This window comes from Phocoena phocoena, chromosome 2 (genome assembly GCF_963924675.1).
Source record: "Phocoena phocoena chromosome 2, mPhoPho1.1, whole genome shotgun sequence".
Classification (NCBI taxonomy): domain Eukaryota; kingdom Metazoa; phylum Chordata; class Mammalia; order Artiodactyla; family Phocoenidae; genus Phocoena; species Phocoena phocoena.
In genome coordinates, this window is record NC_089220.1 from 98667314 (window position 1) to 98680528 (window position 13215).

At 34.2% G+C, this 13215-nt stretch overlaps 1 protein-coding gene across 2 annotated transcripts in view; it reads right to left on the bottom strand.

Annotated features, from left to right (window-relative positions):
* Positions 1–4: 4 nt before the first annotated feature.
* CCPG1 (cell cycle progression 1) overlaps positions 5–13215 on the bottom strand; it is a 39004-nt gene continuing 25793 nt past the window's right edge. Inside the window, exons 5-9 of one of the 2 annotated variants that reach the window (XM_065901429.1) lie at positions 11882–12133; positions 7353–7474; positions 4544–4647; positions 3239–3391; positions 573–762 (exon numbers count right to left, since the gene is read on the bottom strand). In XM_065901429.1, coding sequence (XP_065757501.1) covers positions 573–762; positions 3239–3391; positions 4544–4647; positions 7353–7474; positions 11882–12133 — 821 coding nt within the window. Of the gene's footprint in view, positions 763–3238; positions 4648–7352; positions 7475–11881; positions 12134–13215 lie in introns of both variants that reach the window. The other variant, XM_065901428.1, reaches the window with a different exon arrangement.

Below are 13215 nucleotides of genomic sequence, written 5' to 3' on the forward strand. Positions count from 1 at the left end.
TTAGTTTTCCTCATGGTGTAGTTTTATTGTTTCTTCCACAATATTCATATGTGCAAGAAATTTCACAAGAGAACAAGTCAGCAAGCTTGTAAGGCAGCAAATTCTTCACAAGTCAACGGGCTCTTGAACCCACAAAAAGACAAGAAGTGTAAGATTATAAAATGTTAGAGATGAAATTCCATCACAATGTACTTTTTTCAAGCTCTACTGGAAATTTAACACAAATATCAGTGTTAATTACACTTTGTCATGTATGATTTGAGCTTGCTTTAAGCTCATACACTGAAAGGAAGTCTCATTTCATGCACAAAATCTGTTGCATGCCTGGCTTCCTTAATATAAATCTACAGTTGAACATTTCCAGTGCCAAAAAAAATTCAGCAAAGCTAAACTACAGGAATATGCAAGTTAGTAAGCTTTTGCTTGATGCTTCTGAGTAATAATATAAAATCATCAAACTGATACTTAGAAATGATAAAAAGACACTAATTTCATCTTAGTTTCAACACCAAACAGTATAGAAAGCATCCAAGTTTCTGTTACAGTTTTCTAATTTAACTTAATCATGATGGTCAATATTTAGGATCAAAAGGTAATTGCCCCAATTCTATTTCAAGGTTTGCCATGTGTCTTCCATTAGTGCGAGCATATTTATGCCATTTACCTTCCCTTTTATAAGGTTGTGGCTGAGGGTGCTTCTGCTCTTGTTTTCGATGCCTGGAGCTTTCAATATTTACCATACGTTGCTTTTTATCTGGTCGACTGAAAGCAGTAAACACATTTTTCATCCATGTTAGAGTTAAATTTATTTAAACAAGAAACAATTTTAATGTTTTTCTCCATTAATCTATTATCTGAACACTGAAAAAGGATGTTAAATTCATCTGAAGTATAATCCTACTATAACCATACGAAAAAGATTCAGTGAGTTTATACTTTTATCCTATAGAAAGAAAAAATAGACAAACTGTGCTGGCAAAGAGGGAAAACACTCAATAGGTAAGTAGAAATGTGACAATAAAATAATGAGATGTGTTTCCATTATTTTCCTCCTTTCCTATAAAAATTAATCCCCCCCCAGTGGCTTCATTCATGAATACATATACATCTCTTACAGAGCTTCTCTCTCTAAGCTAAGGCTTATAAACAATGTCTACATGAACAGTTCTCCATCTCTATAATCAGGCTTCTGTCACTACTTCACTGAAACACTCCACAATGCCATCCATGGCCATCCAATTCCCAGCCAAGAAATCCAGTCTTTTCCGTTTTTTTGTTTTGTTTTGTTTAAGCATTTAACACTGCAATATTCCTTTTACTTGAGAAGATCTTTGGATTTTCATAATGCCACTCTCTGGCCATTCATTCTCAGCCTTCTTTCTCTACAACCCCTTGGATGTTGGTATTCCCCAGGAGTCTGATAAATACGTCCAGCCTAGACTGTCTACACACACATGGAGTCTGGGCTAGAGACAGTCATATAACCAACAGCCAACTAATTCTCTACTTGTATGTCAATAAGTACCCTCCAAACACAATTCTCATTTCCAATTCCCCTTATGCAAAACCTTATGGTATTCCTTAGCGTAGCTGATGTCACTATCTAACTAGTGACCCAACCCAGAAATCTGGAAATCATTGTTACTTTCTACTTCCCTTTCACAAGAAATACCACCAATTTTACTTACTATATATTGTTCAAATCTGCCTCCTCCTTTCTACTCCAGCTGCTGCCCTAGTTCAGATACCCATCAGCTCATGTCTATACTGTTTCAAAGACTGCTTTCTAGCATCTAGCTTCACCCTTTCCAACAAACCCTTCAGGCTACTGCCCGTGACCCAAAATGCAATAAAGCAAGTCCTTCAGCATAAAGTGAAGGTTCTTCATGCTCTGAATCTTTTCTTCTGTTCACACCCCAGCATTACCTTGCCTCCTTAAAGTAGCATGTCTTCATATCTACAAATCTGTGCAAATGAAGTTCCCTTTGAGTGGAATGTCCCACCCTATCTGCTTGGCAAGTTCTCACTTCTCCTTCAAAAGTTTGTTAAAAAGTTCAGTTCAAAGGCCATCTCACTTATGAAGCCTTCCCAAACATCTCCAGACTGAGGCCACCATATACATGTGCCTCCATACCTCCACTGCATTCCTTGTACTGACCTAATTCTCCAAAAGCTTGTGAGCTCTTTGACAGCAAGAATTTTTCATTTGTTTCCTCAGGGCAGCCTCACAGTACTTTGCACTAGATATGTATTTAATGACTAAAGACACCAAAATCAGTCTCATTATTTTATAGACACATTACATTTACTCAAAAAGATATATATATAAAACTATCTCAAAGTTAGTTCCCTTTCTAAAAGGTAAAAAAATAAAGCTAAGAAGATTAGGTTAGTTTCATGTTACAGAATAGAAAGCTGATATGCAATGGATACAATATTACTTTTAGAGATTATATATAAAGCACACACATTAGAACTTTTGGCTTGCTAAGTTTGCCACTTTGATCATACCTCTACCTTTACCAACAATAATTCTGTAATAAATGTATTAGATATCATAATTTAGTTGGTAAATGGAATAGATAAAGTAAGTGGGACACCTGAATCGTTATTCTGATTTCAAAGTGAAATCTGTATTTTTCCTCCTAGCTTCCCAAAGTGAGTAAATAAAAAATTAAAGGAAAATAATTTCACTTAAAATGATTATCTTTTCATAAAGTATAATGAAAAGAAACAAAATAGGCTAAAATAGGATTATATATCCTTAACTGATTTTTAAGATAGAAATTAAACCATTTGCTCAAGTCAAATTGATTATATGAAATTTTCAGTTTGTAATAGATTTTAACTTAAAATTTTATCTTTCAATTTAATTTATCCTAAATTCTCAGGCAATAAAGTACTTTTACAAATAGTACTTTTGTTTACAAGAAGTACTTTTACAAATACAGCTGACCCTTGAACAACGTGGGTTTGAACTGCGTGGGTCTACTTACACATGGATATCTTTCAATAGTAAATACTTCAGTACTACATGGTCTGTGGTTGGTTGAATCCACAGATGCAGAGGAATTGCAGATACAGAGGGTCCGACTACAGGTCATATGCAGATTAACCCCCACGTTGTTTACAGGTCAACTGTAGTGACATTCTAAGAAATTTATCAAATGATACAAATGCTATCCAATATAAATGTTAAAAACTATTATAATAATAACATGGTGCTATGTAAACCGACCTGGGTCCATATGGAGGGGAAAAGGTGTGACCAAAGAAGTGTCTATATATATATCCATCCAACTTCTCAAATACTCCATCATTATCTATTTGATATTCCTTCATGTCTTTAAGATAATCTTTAACATCATTAACAAAGTCAGTGAAGAGCTTCTGATCATGTATAAAGATACCATTTAGGAAAAATTTATTGATGAAGTGATCAAGTTCTTTCCAATGACGAAAACTATCCAGTTTTTCTAATAAATACGTTTCAATTAACTGTCTAAATTCATCTATCCTTACAGGATTCAACATTTTAACATTAAAAAGATTAATGGATTCCTGTTGAGCACATTCAAATACACCAGAACAAGCCTTTCTGAAAGAATTATAATTTTCACCACAGTCATGCTCAGCACTGCATTTCTGTGAATTTGTATTTTTTCCAAATTCTTCAAAATGAGGCTTTTCTTTCCTTCTCTCTCTTTGCGTAGTAGGGCCTCTACTATTCTGGTTTTGTGTATGTGCCTTATACTGTGGATATAAATATTCACTAAAAACTGTTCTTGGTTTTTTGCCTGCTGCTTCTTTTGTAGCACCAAATCTTTTATTGCCTTTTTCATCAAAGATATTCTTGGTGGTATCTTTGAAATGTCTGAAAGTGGATTTAACTGAATCTGAGAATTTTTTCAGATTTTCTTTTACAGCTTCTTTAGCCTGTTTAATTTTTTCTTTATGATGCCTCACAAACTCCTTGGTAGAATTCTTCATGGCATCAAATGTTTCCTTAACAGAACCCAAAAATGTTTCCTTTGACTTATTTTTAGCTCTGTGGTTTCCTCTGTTCCCTTTCTTTTTTCCATCAGTTTCTTGTTTTCCATTTTGATCTTTTGCTTCAACATACAGTCTTTCCCACAAGTCAGAACGCTGCTGTTCAAAGTTTAGCTTGCGCTCCAGCTCAGTGAGTCTTTCCCGTAACACTTCTATTTCCTTTTTTTCAGTCACTACACTGGGAGAGTCTGGGTTGCTATATGACTGACTAGAGCTTAGCTGCTGGAGTTCCACCCTTAAAGCCATGGTTATTAGTTGTTCTCTTTCCAGTTCCCTCCTTAGCATCTTTGCTTCTGCCAACAGAGTCTCCTTTTGATTAAGGAAGCTTTGTGTTTTCAGCTTTTCTTCTTCCAAATGCTGCTTAAGTTTCTGATTTTCTGTAACTAATTCAGCACTTGTCCCTTTATCTTCCAATATCCTAATCTGTTCTCTTAGTTTCCTTAGCTCTTCCTGTAATGAAGATAAGGCTTTTTCTTCCTTCTCCAGAGATATTCTTAGATACTGATTTTCTGTATCAAGGTTCCTTTTCTGAGTTTCAAAGGACATTTTCTCTGCTTCAGTATGGGTCCAACACCGTGCAAGGTTTTCCTTCAATGACTAAATTTTTTTGAAAGATAAGAAAGAAAAATGTCAAGAGCTTTAAAGGCTGAATTTAAATCTTTAAGATACAACAAATAATCCATAAATGTTTAGTGTCTATTTCTGCAGAGACTATCCTTTACGTAGTTTTTTCAATATATGAAAACTGGAAAATACAAGGTTCATATGCAGGAAAATGTACAGCAAAGAGCTTCATCAAAAGAAAAACATAGCACACTGGAGGAAGACAGCCTTCTATCTTTTGACTACAGGACTCCAATCTCTGCTGAGAAAGCTCCTAGAGAGAATGTAGGAAGGACTAAAGGTTCTCTGATCCTTGGGTGAGGGCGATTATCTCTTATAAAAAGTAAAATTACAGCTAGAGATGACTTCAGGCTTCAGAAAGTTCTGTTTATACTCACTGCACTCTTTGAAGGAAAAAAATTTCAATAATCTTAGTCCTATTTGAAAGATCTTGGTCATACGCAAATTAACATCTCTAAGTTCACGTAAGTTATACAAGTTCTCCCATACTTTAGAGAACACACTGAATCTTGGTAACATTTACAACTAACTTCTCCAATTTCAATTAATTTTCTGAAGAGACTGTAACCAGATTAGCAATGCAACTCTGAAGTCAACATTCTTGCTGAGAAATTATGTCCAGTCAGGTTTAGAGAATTCTGCTGCAGTGCTAGGTAGCCTTGAATGATCTTTCTTTCAATACATGTATTAGTAAAAAACTTTCATCACAACAGCAAGAAATTAAACAATATGCTTAAACAGGTTAGTGGTTATAGCACTGTCCAGTCAGTTAACTGTTTCAGCACTATCCAGTCAGTTAAAATATCTTCATAAATCAGCAAAACGATATAACTTTGCTTAATTTACTACAAATATTATGACTATTCCCTTTGAATCAGACCAGAAAAATATCTGAATTACAGAGACCAAAAAAAAAAAAATCCTTTGAATGAGGATATTTTCCACTTGAAAAATAAATATCTGAAATGGATGTTTCACTGTCTGGCTCATTAATCTTCGAAGAACAAATTAAAATTTAAAATTTCCTTACAGTCATTTCATCTCCTCTCCCTGAGTGAGAGAAAACAAGTTTCATCTACCCAACAGAAATGGACTTTGGAGAATATTATGCTTACTGAAGTAAGTCAGAGAAAAACAAATACTGTATGATATCACTTATTGTGGAATCTAAAAAATAATACAAACAAATGCATGTAGCAAGACAGAAACAGATATAGAAAACAAACTAGTGGTTACCAGTGAAGAGAGGGAAGGGGGAGGGGCACATTAGGGATACGGGATTAAGAGATACAAACTACCACTATGTATAAAATAGATAAGCAACAAGGATATATCCTATACCACAGGGAATTACAGCCATTATCTTGTGGCTTTTAATGGAGTATAATCTATGAATTACTATGGATTAGCATGAATTACTATGCTGTACACCTGATACTAATACTGTAAATCAACTACACTTCAATTTTTTTTTAAGTGAACTATGGAGTAGAACAGACTAATGTAACATTATCTTTAAATGCACAAGCACGGGGAGCACCACAGAATGACTGGAGGGTACAATATTCTGTATCTAGTAAACTCTAAAATCTTGAATCAAGTGACTAAGCAGATGCTGGACAGGTCTTCCATGATGATCTTCAAAATCCAAACTACATTTAACAGCTGGAGACAAAAGGTATGCAAGAACTGACTCAGCAAACATCTATGCAGGGTGAGTCTCCTTACAGCCAACATCATTCTATAGAACCATAAACCATGATGGTAAGAAGGAAATGGCTGCCCTTTTTTATAACATCCTCTGCTCAAGGCAGGGAAAACTACACTATTTACAATTAACTTCAGTAGTCCCTCCCTGAAAGATATATTTCAGATGTTAAGTGGGATTCTGTCTTCCAAAGAAATACAATCATAACCCTATAAAGAATATATAAATAAACTGTGAAGGAAATTTAGGGAAATGGAAGGAAAAAGGAATAGTTTACCTTTCTACCCTGAGTTTATCTGTAATCCCTACACCCTTCTTAGGCAAGAACTAGAGAGGAGACCAGGTATTTTGCTAATCCTCATAAACCCAGAATAGACAGCACAGTCCTGTTGGAGCCAGGTGAATTTCAGGTATGAAAGTGTAACATGCTTTCTCTTTCTTCGTAACTGACATGAAACCAGAGAAAAAGGACTGGGTGATTATTTCCCTTGATCAAGGGAGGCTCCTTAGAGAAGCTACAAACTCTCCTCTCTCTCTCTCTCTCTCTCTCTCACTGAATGAAAATTTTTTGCTTGGCTCTATAAAAATAACGTTAATAATAATAATGTTTCATAGATAATATCAATTAAAATAACGTTAACTATAATATAGTGATTAGGAATAACATCTTTGGAGTCAGATAAACAGAATTAAATTCAGCTCTGCTGGCTGCTAGACTTGGGAAAGTTACTTAACTTTTTTGAGCCTCTTTCCCAACTATAAAATGAAATTAATACTTGCTTAATTCACTGGGATGTGGTGAGAAATAAGAGAAATACTGTATGTGAGGTACAACAGTGCCCAGGACACAGTAAGTACTCAATCAATAATTACCAATATTATTACTGATTTACTAATCTGCACTGCAGTTGTATCTGAATAGCATAATTATTGGCTAACACAACTTTAAGATTTTATTTCTAGTACATACCTTATAATCTATAAACAACCCTTGTTCCTGTTGACACTGTGAAAGGTAATCCTTCATATCATTCAATTCATCTTTATGTATCTTTCTGACTAACTGTTGACGCTTCTGAATCTGAATTGTGCCTAAAAATAAAAATTTTTATTAGGGATATATAACATAAATGTCATGATTACCAATATTTTTAAACATACAATAAAACATTTACTTTGCATATATTTAACTGCTTAATCCAGACAGGATCATTTTCTTCAAAATATCAGCATTTCACAGTTCTATAAAAATTCTGATTATATAAACAAAGAAGGAATAAGTAAAATCTTACAGTGTCATTCATCAAATGGTGGTATATGGATGTTAATTTATAAATCAGGCCAAGTAGGTTAATATATTTTTTACTTTATTTAGCATACACCAGGGATATTTAAGCAGTTCACTATCCTTTTGATTAAAACAAGCCAGACCATATTACCTTACCAAACAAAAAAATGTATGTAAAGTTTCTGTCTTACTGTTGTTTTTAAGGGCTGAGGTACATAAAGTGTTGCATTCCCCACTTCAACAGAGAAAGGAACAAACCATGAAGTCTATTCACAGGTTATAAGTAACTAAGGAAAAATGAAGATGTCTAGTTTTTCTCACTGTATTTTGCCTAAATGATATAGCACAAGCCCAAAAAGAATAGCAAGAAAAATAATTGGCTAACTATAATTACCCACCATTCTCAAAGCCAGAGCTTTTAAGAACTCTGCATTAGTTAGGTCTGTACTGGAGTATCACCATCCCTATCCCAGTAATAAAGAAATCATAAATCAACCAGGATGCTCTATATTTTCATCCTAAAAATCAAAATGTTAATTTGCCAAGACATGCTGTTCACGTGCTGCTACATGCTTCATGCACGAGAAAAACAACAACACTAAATCAAAAAGAAGGCAAAATGCATTTGGCAACCATAATATTACATCTACTGAGTGGCATACCATTATGTAAAAGACATCACAGAATTTTGTAATGAAAGAATATAATATGGGACTGAGTGAACTGATGAGGATGATTATAATTTTTGTGACTTTCTGTTTGAATTAAAAAAGAATAATAGTTAATTGATTTCTGAAAAATTAACTTATTTCTTCAGTACATCTTGAAAACCACTGAAGAGAAACTTCTGCCAAGTTACAGACAACTGTTACCAGTTAACAGCTATGATATCCTGTTAGGATTCACTTCTCAAAAAAAAAAAAAATCACAAATTTGCAAGCCAAATTTGTTTCAATATTACTCAAAAGAACCTCAGATTTTTTGAAATATTGAAATAAATTTATCTATAGTTCCCAAGGCAACTGAAAACTTCTTTTTTTCAAACTGCTAACAGAATGGATTCCTTTGGCCACTGGAAAATAACTTAAAACTAATGTGTTGAGATCTGAGTTTGCAGTACCATTACATAGCATATGTTTGATGACTATCAATGTGTCCTCTGTCAATCAATCTCACAAACAATTAGGTATTTTTTTCCCCCTCTACATCTTCAGCTGCCTAACTATGAAGTGTTACAACCCAGGGTTTAAGGCCTGCTGGTTATATCCACAAATCTGCCTACCTTAATCACATTAACCCACTGTCAGTTTTTGCTACCACTGCTGTAAGACTTCTCTTCTACAGGTAAAGAGTCTCAATCTCACCAGAGCTTGCAGCCAATATATCCAGCTGCCTGCTAGGCACAATTTTGGGGGTGTCTTCATTTAAAAAACAAAAAACAAAAAACTGAACTTCAACACCTGCCCTAATTTATTCTAAAATAAAGTTGGGTAAAAACAAACCGAACTGTGCTCACCGTCTATTAACTTTCTCATCTAGCAAAACTCTTCCCCTCTAACTCCCCCAACGCCAAAAGTAAAGCAGCTAACACACTTCTTGGAATTTAAAAAGTAAAACCACCAATATCTCAAGCATCCAGGCTCAAAGTTCGGTTTTCCATTGTTACTTCAGTGTCCCTTATTTCACCAGCCTTCTCTCCATCCCCACCATCACGAGAACTGTCAAGGTCCTGATCACTGAATACCTGAATTACAAAACCTTCTAGTTAACTGTTCTAATTTTTCCCACACTATTTATCTTCCTGCACTTTTCCTCTAAAATTACTGCTCTCAGTTCACTCTATAAATCAAACTCTCCTACTCAGATTCCAAGATGTTTTACAATATAATAGCATCCCACATATTCCAACCTATTTTCCATTATCTCTAAATATCTATTCTGCTATAATCCTACCAGTCTTTTCAGTGCTCCCAAACCTAGCAAGTTTACTTTCAGATTATCAGGTTCTCCACTGCTAGAATGTTCTACTTTCCTTCCACATAGTGTAAGTCCAGACCCAACTTAAATCCTAGCATCTCTAGGGTGACTCAGTGTCATAGTTTGAGCTATGATTCTTGTCTGTGCTTCATAACTTAGCACCTAGTTATATTGTTATACTGAAATGGCTGCTGAAAAGCAGGACAGCCTATACTTGAAGCAACTCCATGAGGAAACCAATCAATTGAACTCTGCTGTTGATTTGGAACATAGATAGTCTACAGGTAAAAGAAAGAATAAGACAGGTGCTTCATCAAGAACTTTAAAAAAACTTTTTGTAAGCACTTTCAGGACCTGAAGCAGTGCCAAATACCTATAGTACATTCTTTTACTATCCTCAGTCCTTCTAGTTCTCTCTTCCTTCCAAGATAGATCTGACACTCCAAATTTATATCACCAAGGCTGGTGAACGTTCTGAGTGATTAACTTAGTAGTTCTTGTTAAATGATTATAAAGCAAATGACTGATTATGGAGTGCAATGACTGACTTCACAGTGCCTGAGAAATTCAAGCTGGCTCTAAAATCAACTCACAAGAGCTCTTAAAGTATTGAGATCGGTGCCACAATTAAGAAAAAAAAATGTGATGTCCTTTAAAAGTGACCTTGAAAAGCTATCATTCAGGTTAAGTTTTTTTATGTTCCCTGAGCCAATCATATTATTATATGGACCTATTATTATGAAGGTTGTTCCTATTCTGAAACGCTAATTTGAAATACTACAGGAAAATATTTATTAAATACAATTAATAAAGTAAATTTTACAAGTAACCAAAATTCTTAAATAACAGGGCAATGATTTCTCAACTTTGAAAGCACTCCTAAATTGATCTTTCTACAAAATACTTAAAGGTCATGCAATTTGTAGGGTTTTAATGCAATGTGGATTAACATTAAATCACTGTCCAATTTTTTTTTTTAGTAAGAAAAGAAGATTAAAGTAAGACCTTCTCCTTTGTTACCTCCATGTTTACCTGCAAGGGGAAAAAACCAAGCTCAAAAAAACATATTCATATATTTGCTCCAGCTAGATAATATACAAGTTAAGTATGTATTTCAAGTCAAATCTCATTACAACAAACTTCAAGGGAGGATACAAATTACAAGATCCCAGTATTAAATTCAAGCAGACATCCACCAGGAGTCTAAATACTTATTTTTATTAATATAAAGTTAAATACAAGAAGAAACACATTTTACTGACTCTGACTTTAAACAGGATTGTCTTCACTAAGTTTTTTCTAACATTACACTATATTGAATAATAGCTTTTCCATAAATCAACAAAGGGAACATATAATTCTTCAATCTTAAGGAACACATTGTTGGAAGGAACTAGCAAAACTAGATTTACTCAGAAAGCTAAACTGTGGATTATGTAGGCAAAAACCCTAAAAGTAGTTAATACAAGGCAAACTGAAATTTGTGAAGTTGACAAGATCTAAGACATTTGTTTAAAGTGTCTTTTTCAAAATTCTAATAAAGCAAAAAGAATGAATATTCAGTTCTCAGCCTTATCTTTGTACAAATATATACCTTAAATAAAATTCAATGGTTAGGCTCCCAAAAGAAAAGTAACACCACATGGAATTCCTTCCTCTTTTCACCCAGGATACTTTTAAAGGCTTTGCATTAAGAAAATTATTAATCAATGTAAATAAACACTAACAAGGATAATAGTGAGCAAAGTATAAAACAAATGAATTCTTAAGTCATGTGAATCATGGAAGTAACAACAACGGTCACAAAATATAGTGCTTTCATGAAACCTAAAAGTAGAAATAATGAGCACCTATTATTGTGACATTTCATATGTAACTATTTAAGTGGAATTTAAATAATCCTCCTAATAAAGTCACAGTTAAAACTAGTTTAACTGTGATTCTAAATGAAAATGATTTGCCTTGTAATGAGCATTTCAGATTTTTAATCTTCCAATATTTTCTTTAAATAAATATATATATAAGCAATCCTTACATTTCTTAAATACTACCTCATTTCAGTGCAAACAGCTCTGTGAAGCAACACTATCCCCAGTTTCCACATGAGCAAACCAAGGCTCAAACACGTACAAGCTTTCCAAGGACATATATTTTAAGGAAGACACTGAAAACAGATCCCAGAATTCCTCACTCTTTACCACCAGTTTATATATAACAAAGTTTCAAATACTTACCGTAGAAATGTCCAAATCCCATGCTGATTGCAATCACCAAAGCAAGTATAACGCATTTATTGAGACCACTATTGAACTGACGTTTACACGGCTCCTTAGAAGGTTCAGTTTCTTGTTCAGCAAGTAATCTTTCTTCAGATTCTGAACTAGAAACAGTCTTCTTCCTAGCACGGCGTCGTCTAAAGGCCGGACTGGGCTGATGACTGGTTTCATCACTACTGGATTCGTCATCGCTAGGCTGAGATGAAAATACTATTTTAAAAAGAAAAATGTAGATAAATATTAAATATTTTAGAAAAGCCTTCCCAGTAAATATGATTTAGAATGCCATCCCTACATGCCTTTTTACATACAACAGCCAAGAACAAAAACAACAGAATAGAAACAAACCTCAAGTTTTCAAGTTTATCAACATAAAGCCAAAGATTTCAACTGTGATACATAAGAAACTGTTAACTATACTCTGTGCCTTTGAGGGTCTGGTTTTGGTTGTTTTTTTTTTTTTAACTTCCCTTATAGTTTACACCATTAGAACAATCATTCTCATAGCCTATTAAATTTCACTGCTATTAGAGCCACAAATAAATACTATTTCTAGAAGGGGAAAAAAAAACCTCTATCTCTTCATTTAATTTCAAATAGAGGTAATTTAAGCTCAACTGTTTAAGGAACAGAGGGAAGTATATAAGCAGTTCCTGAGACTTAAAAAAGACAACTACCAGAAGTTTCCTTGAGTGTACTAGTCCCTAGTTTTGTTTCCATCCTATGAGCCCAAAATCAAGGTTCAAAGCACTATAGTTTAACACAGGTTTCCAGAAGTCAGATGAGCCCTTCCCTTCGACTGCCACTCTTACTAGAAGGTTATTAATTTTACCCTCTAGTAAATATGTCAGCATGAGGAAGTGACACAACAGCTATCTCCGATATTAAGGACTAGTCTTGTGCTGCTCCTTTATGAAAAGAATAATAAAGAACAACAAATTGGAAAAAAAATTCCACAAGAAATCTCAAGGACAAGAAGCATATTCATTGGAAAAAAACATCTTCAGCTTTTTCAAGTGTATAATTTCTTAACATTTTTCCATATATCAATAAACTATATGCCGACACAGAAGATTAGATGACTCAGTAATAATTTCCATAGGCCAGAGAGAAGAAAAAAAAAAGCACTAAAAGGATAAAATGTGAACATGAATTTGATACAAAGAGCTCCAAAACAACAAACATTCATGCTTCGAAAAAGCAGAACAGTTCTTCAGAAGACAGGGTATCCATGCCACAGCAAAGCTGGTGACTTAGGTTAGACAGTACTTCTAAAAGATGTATCATAGAGA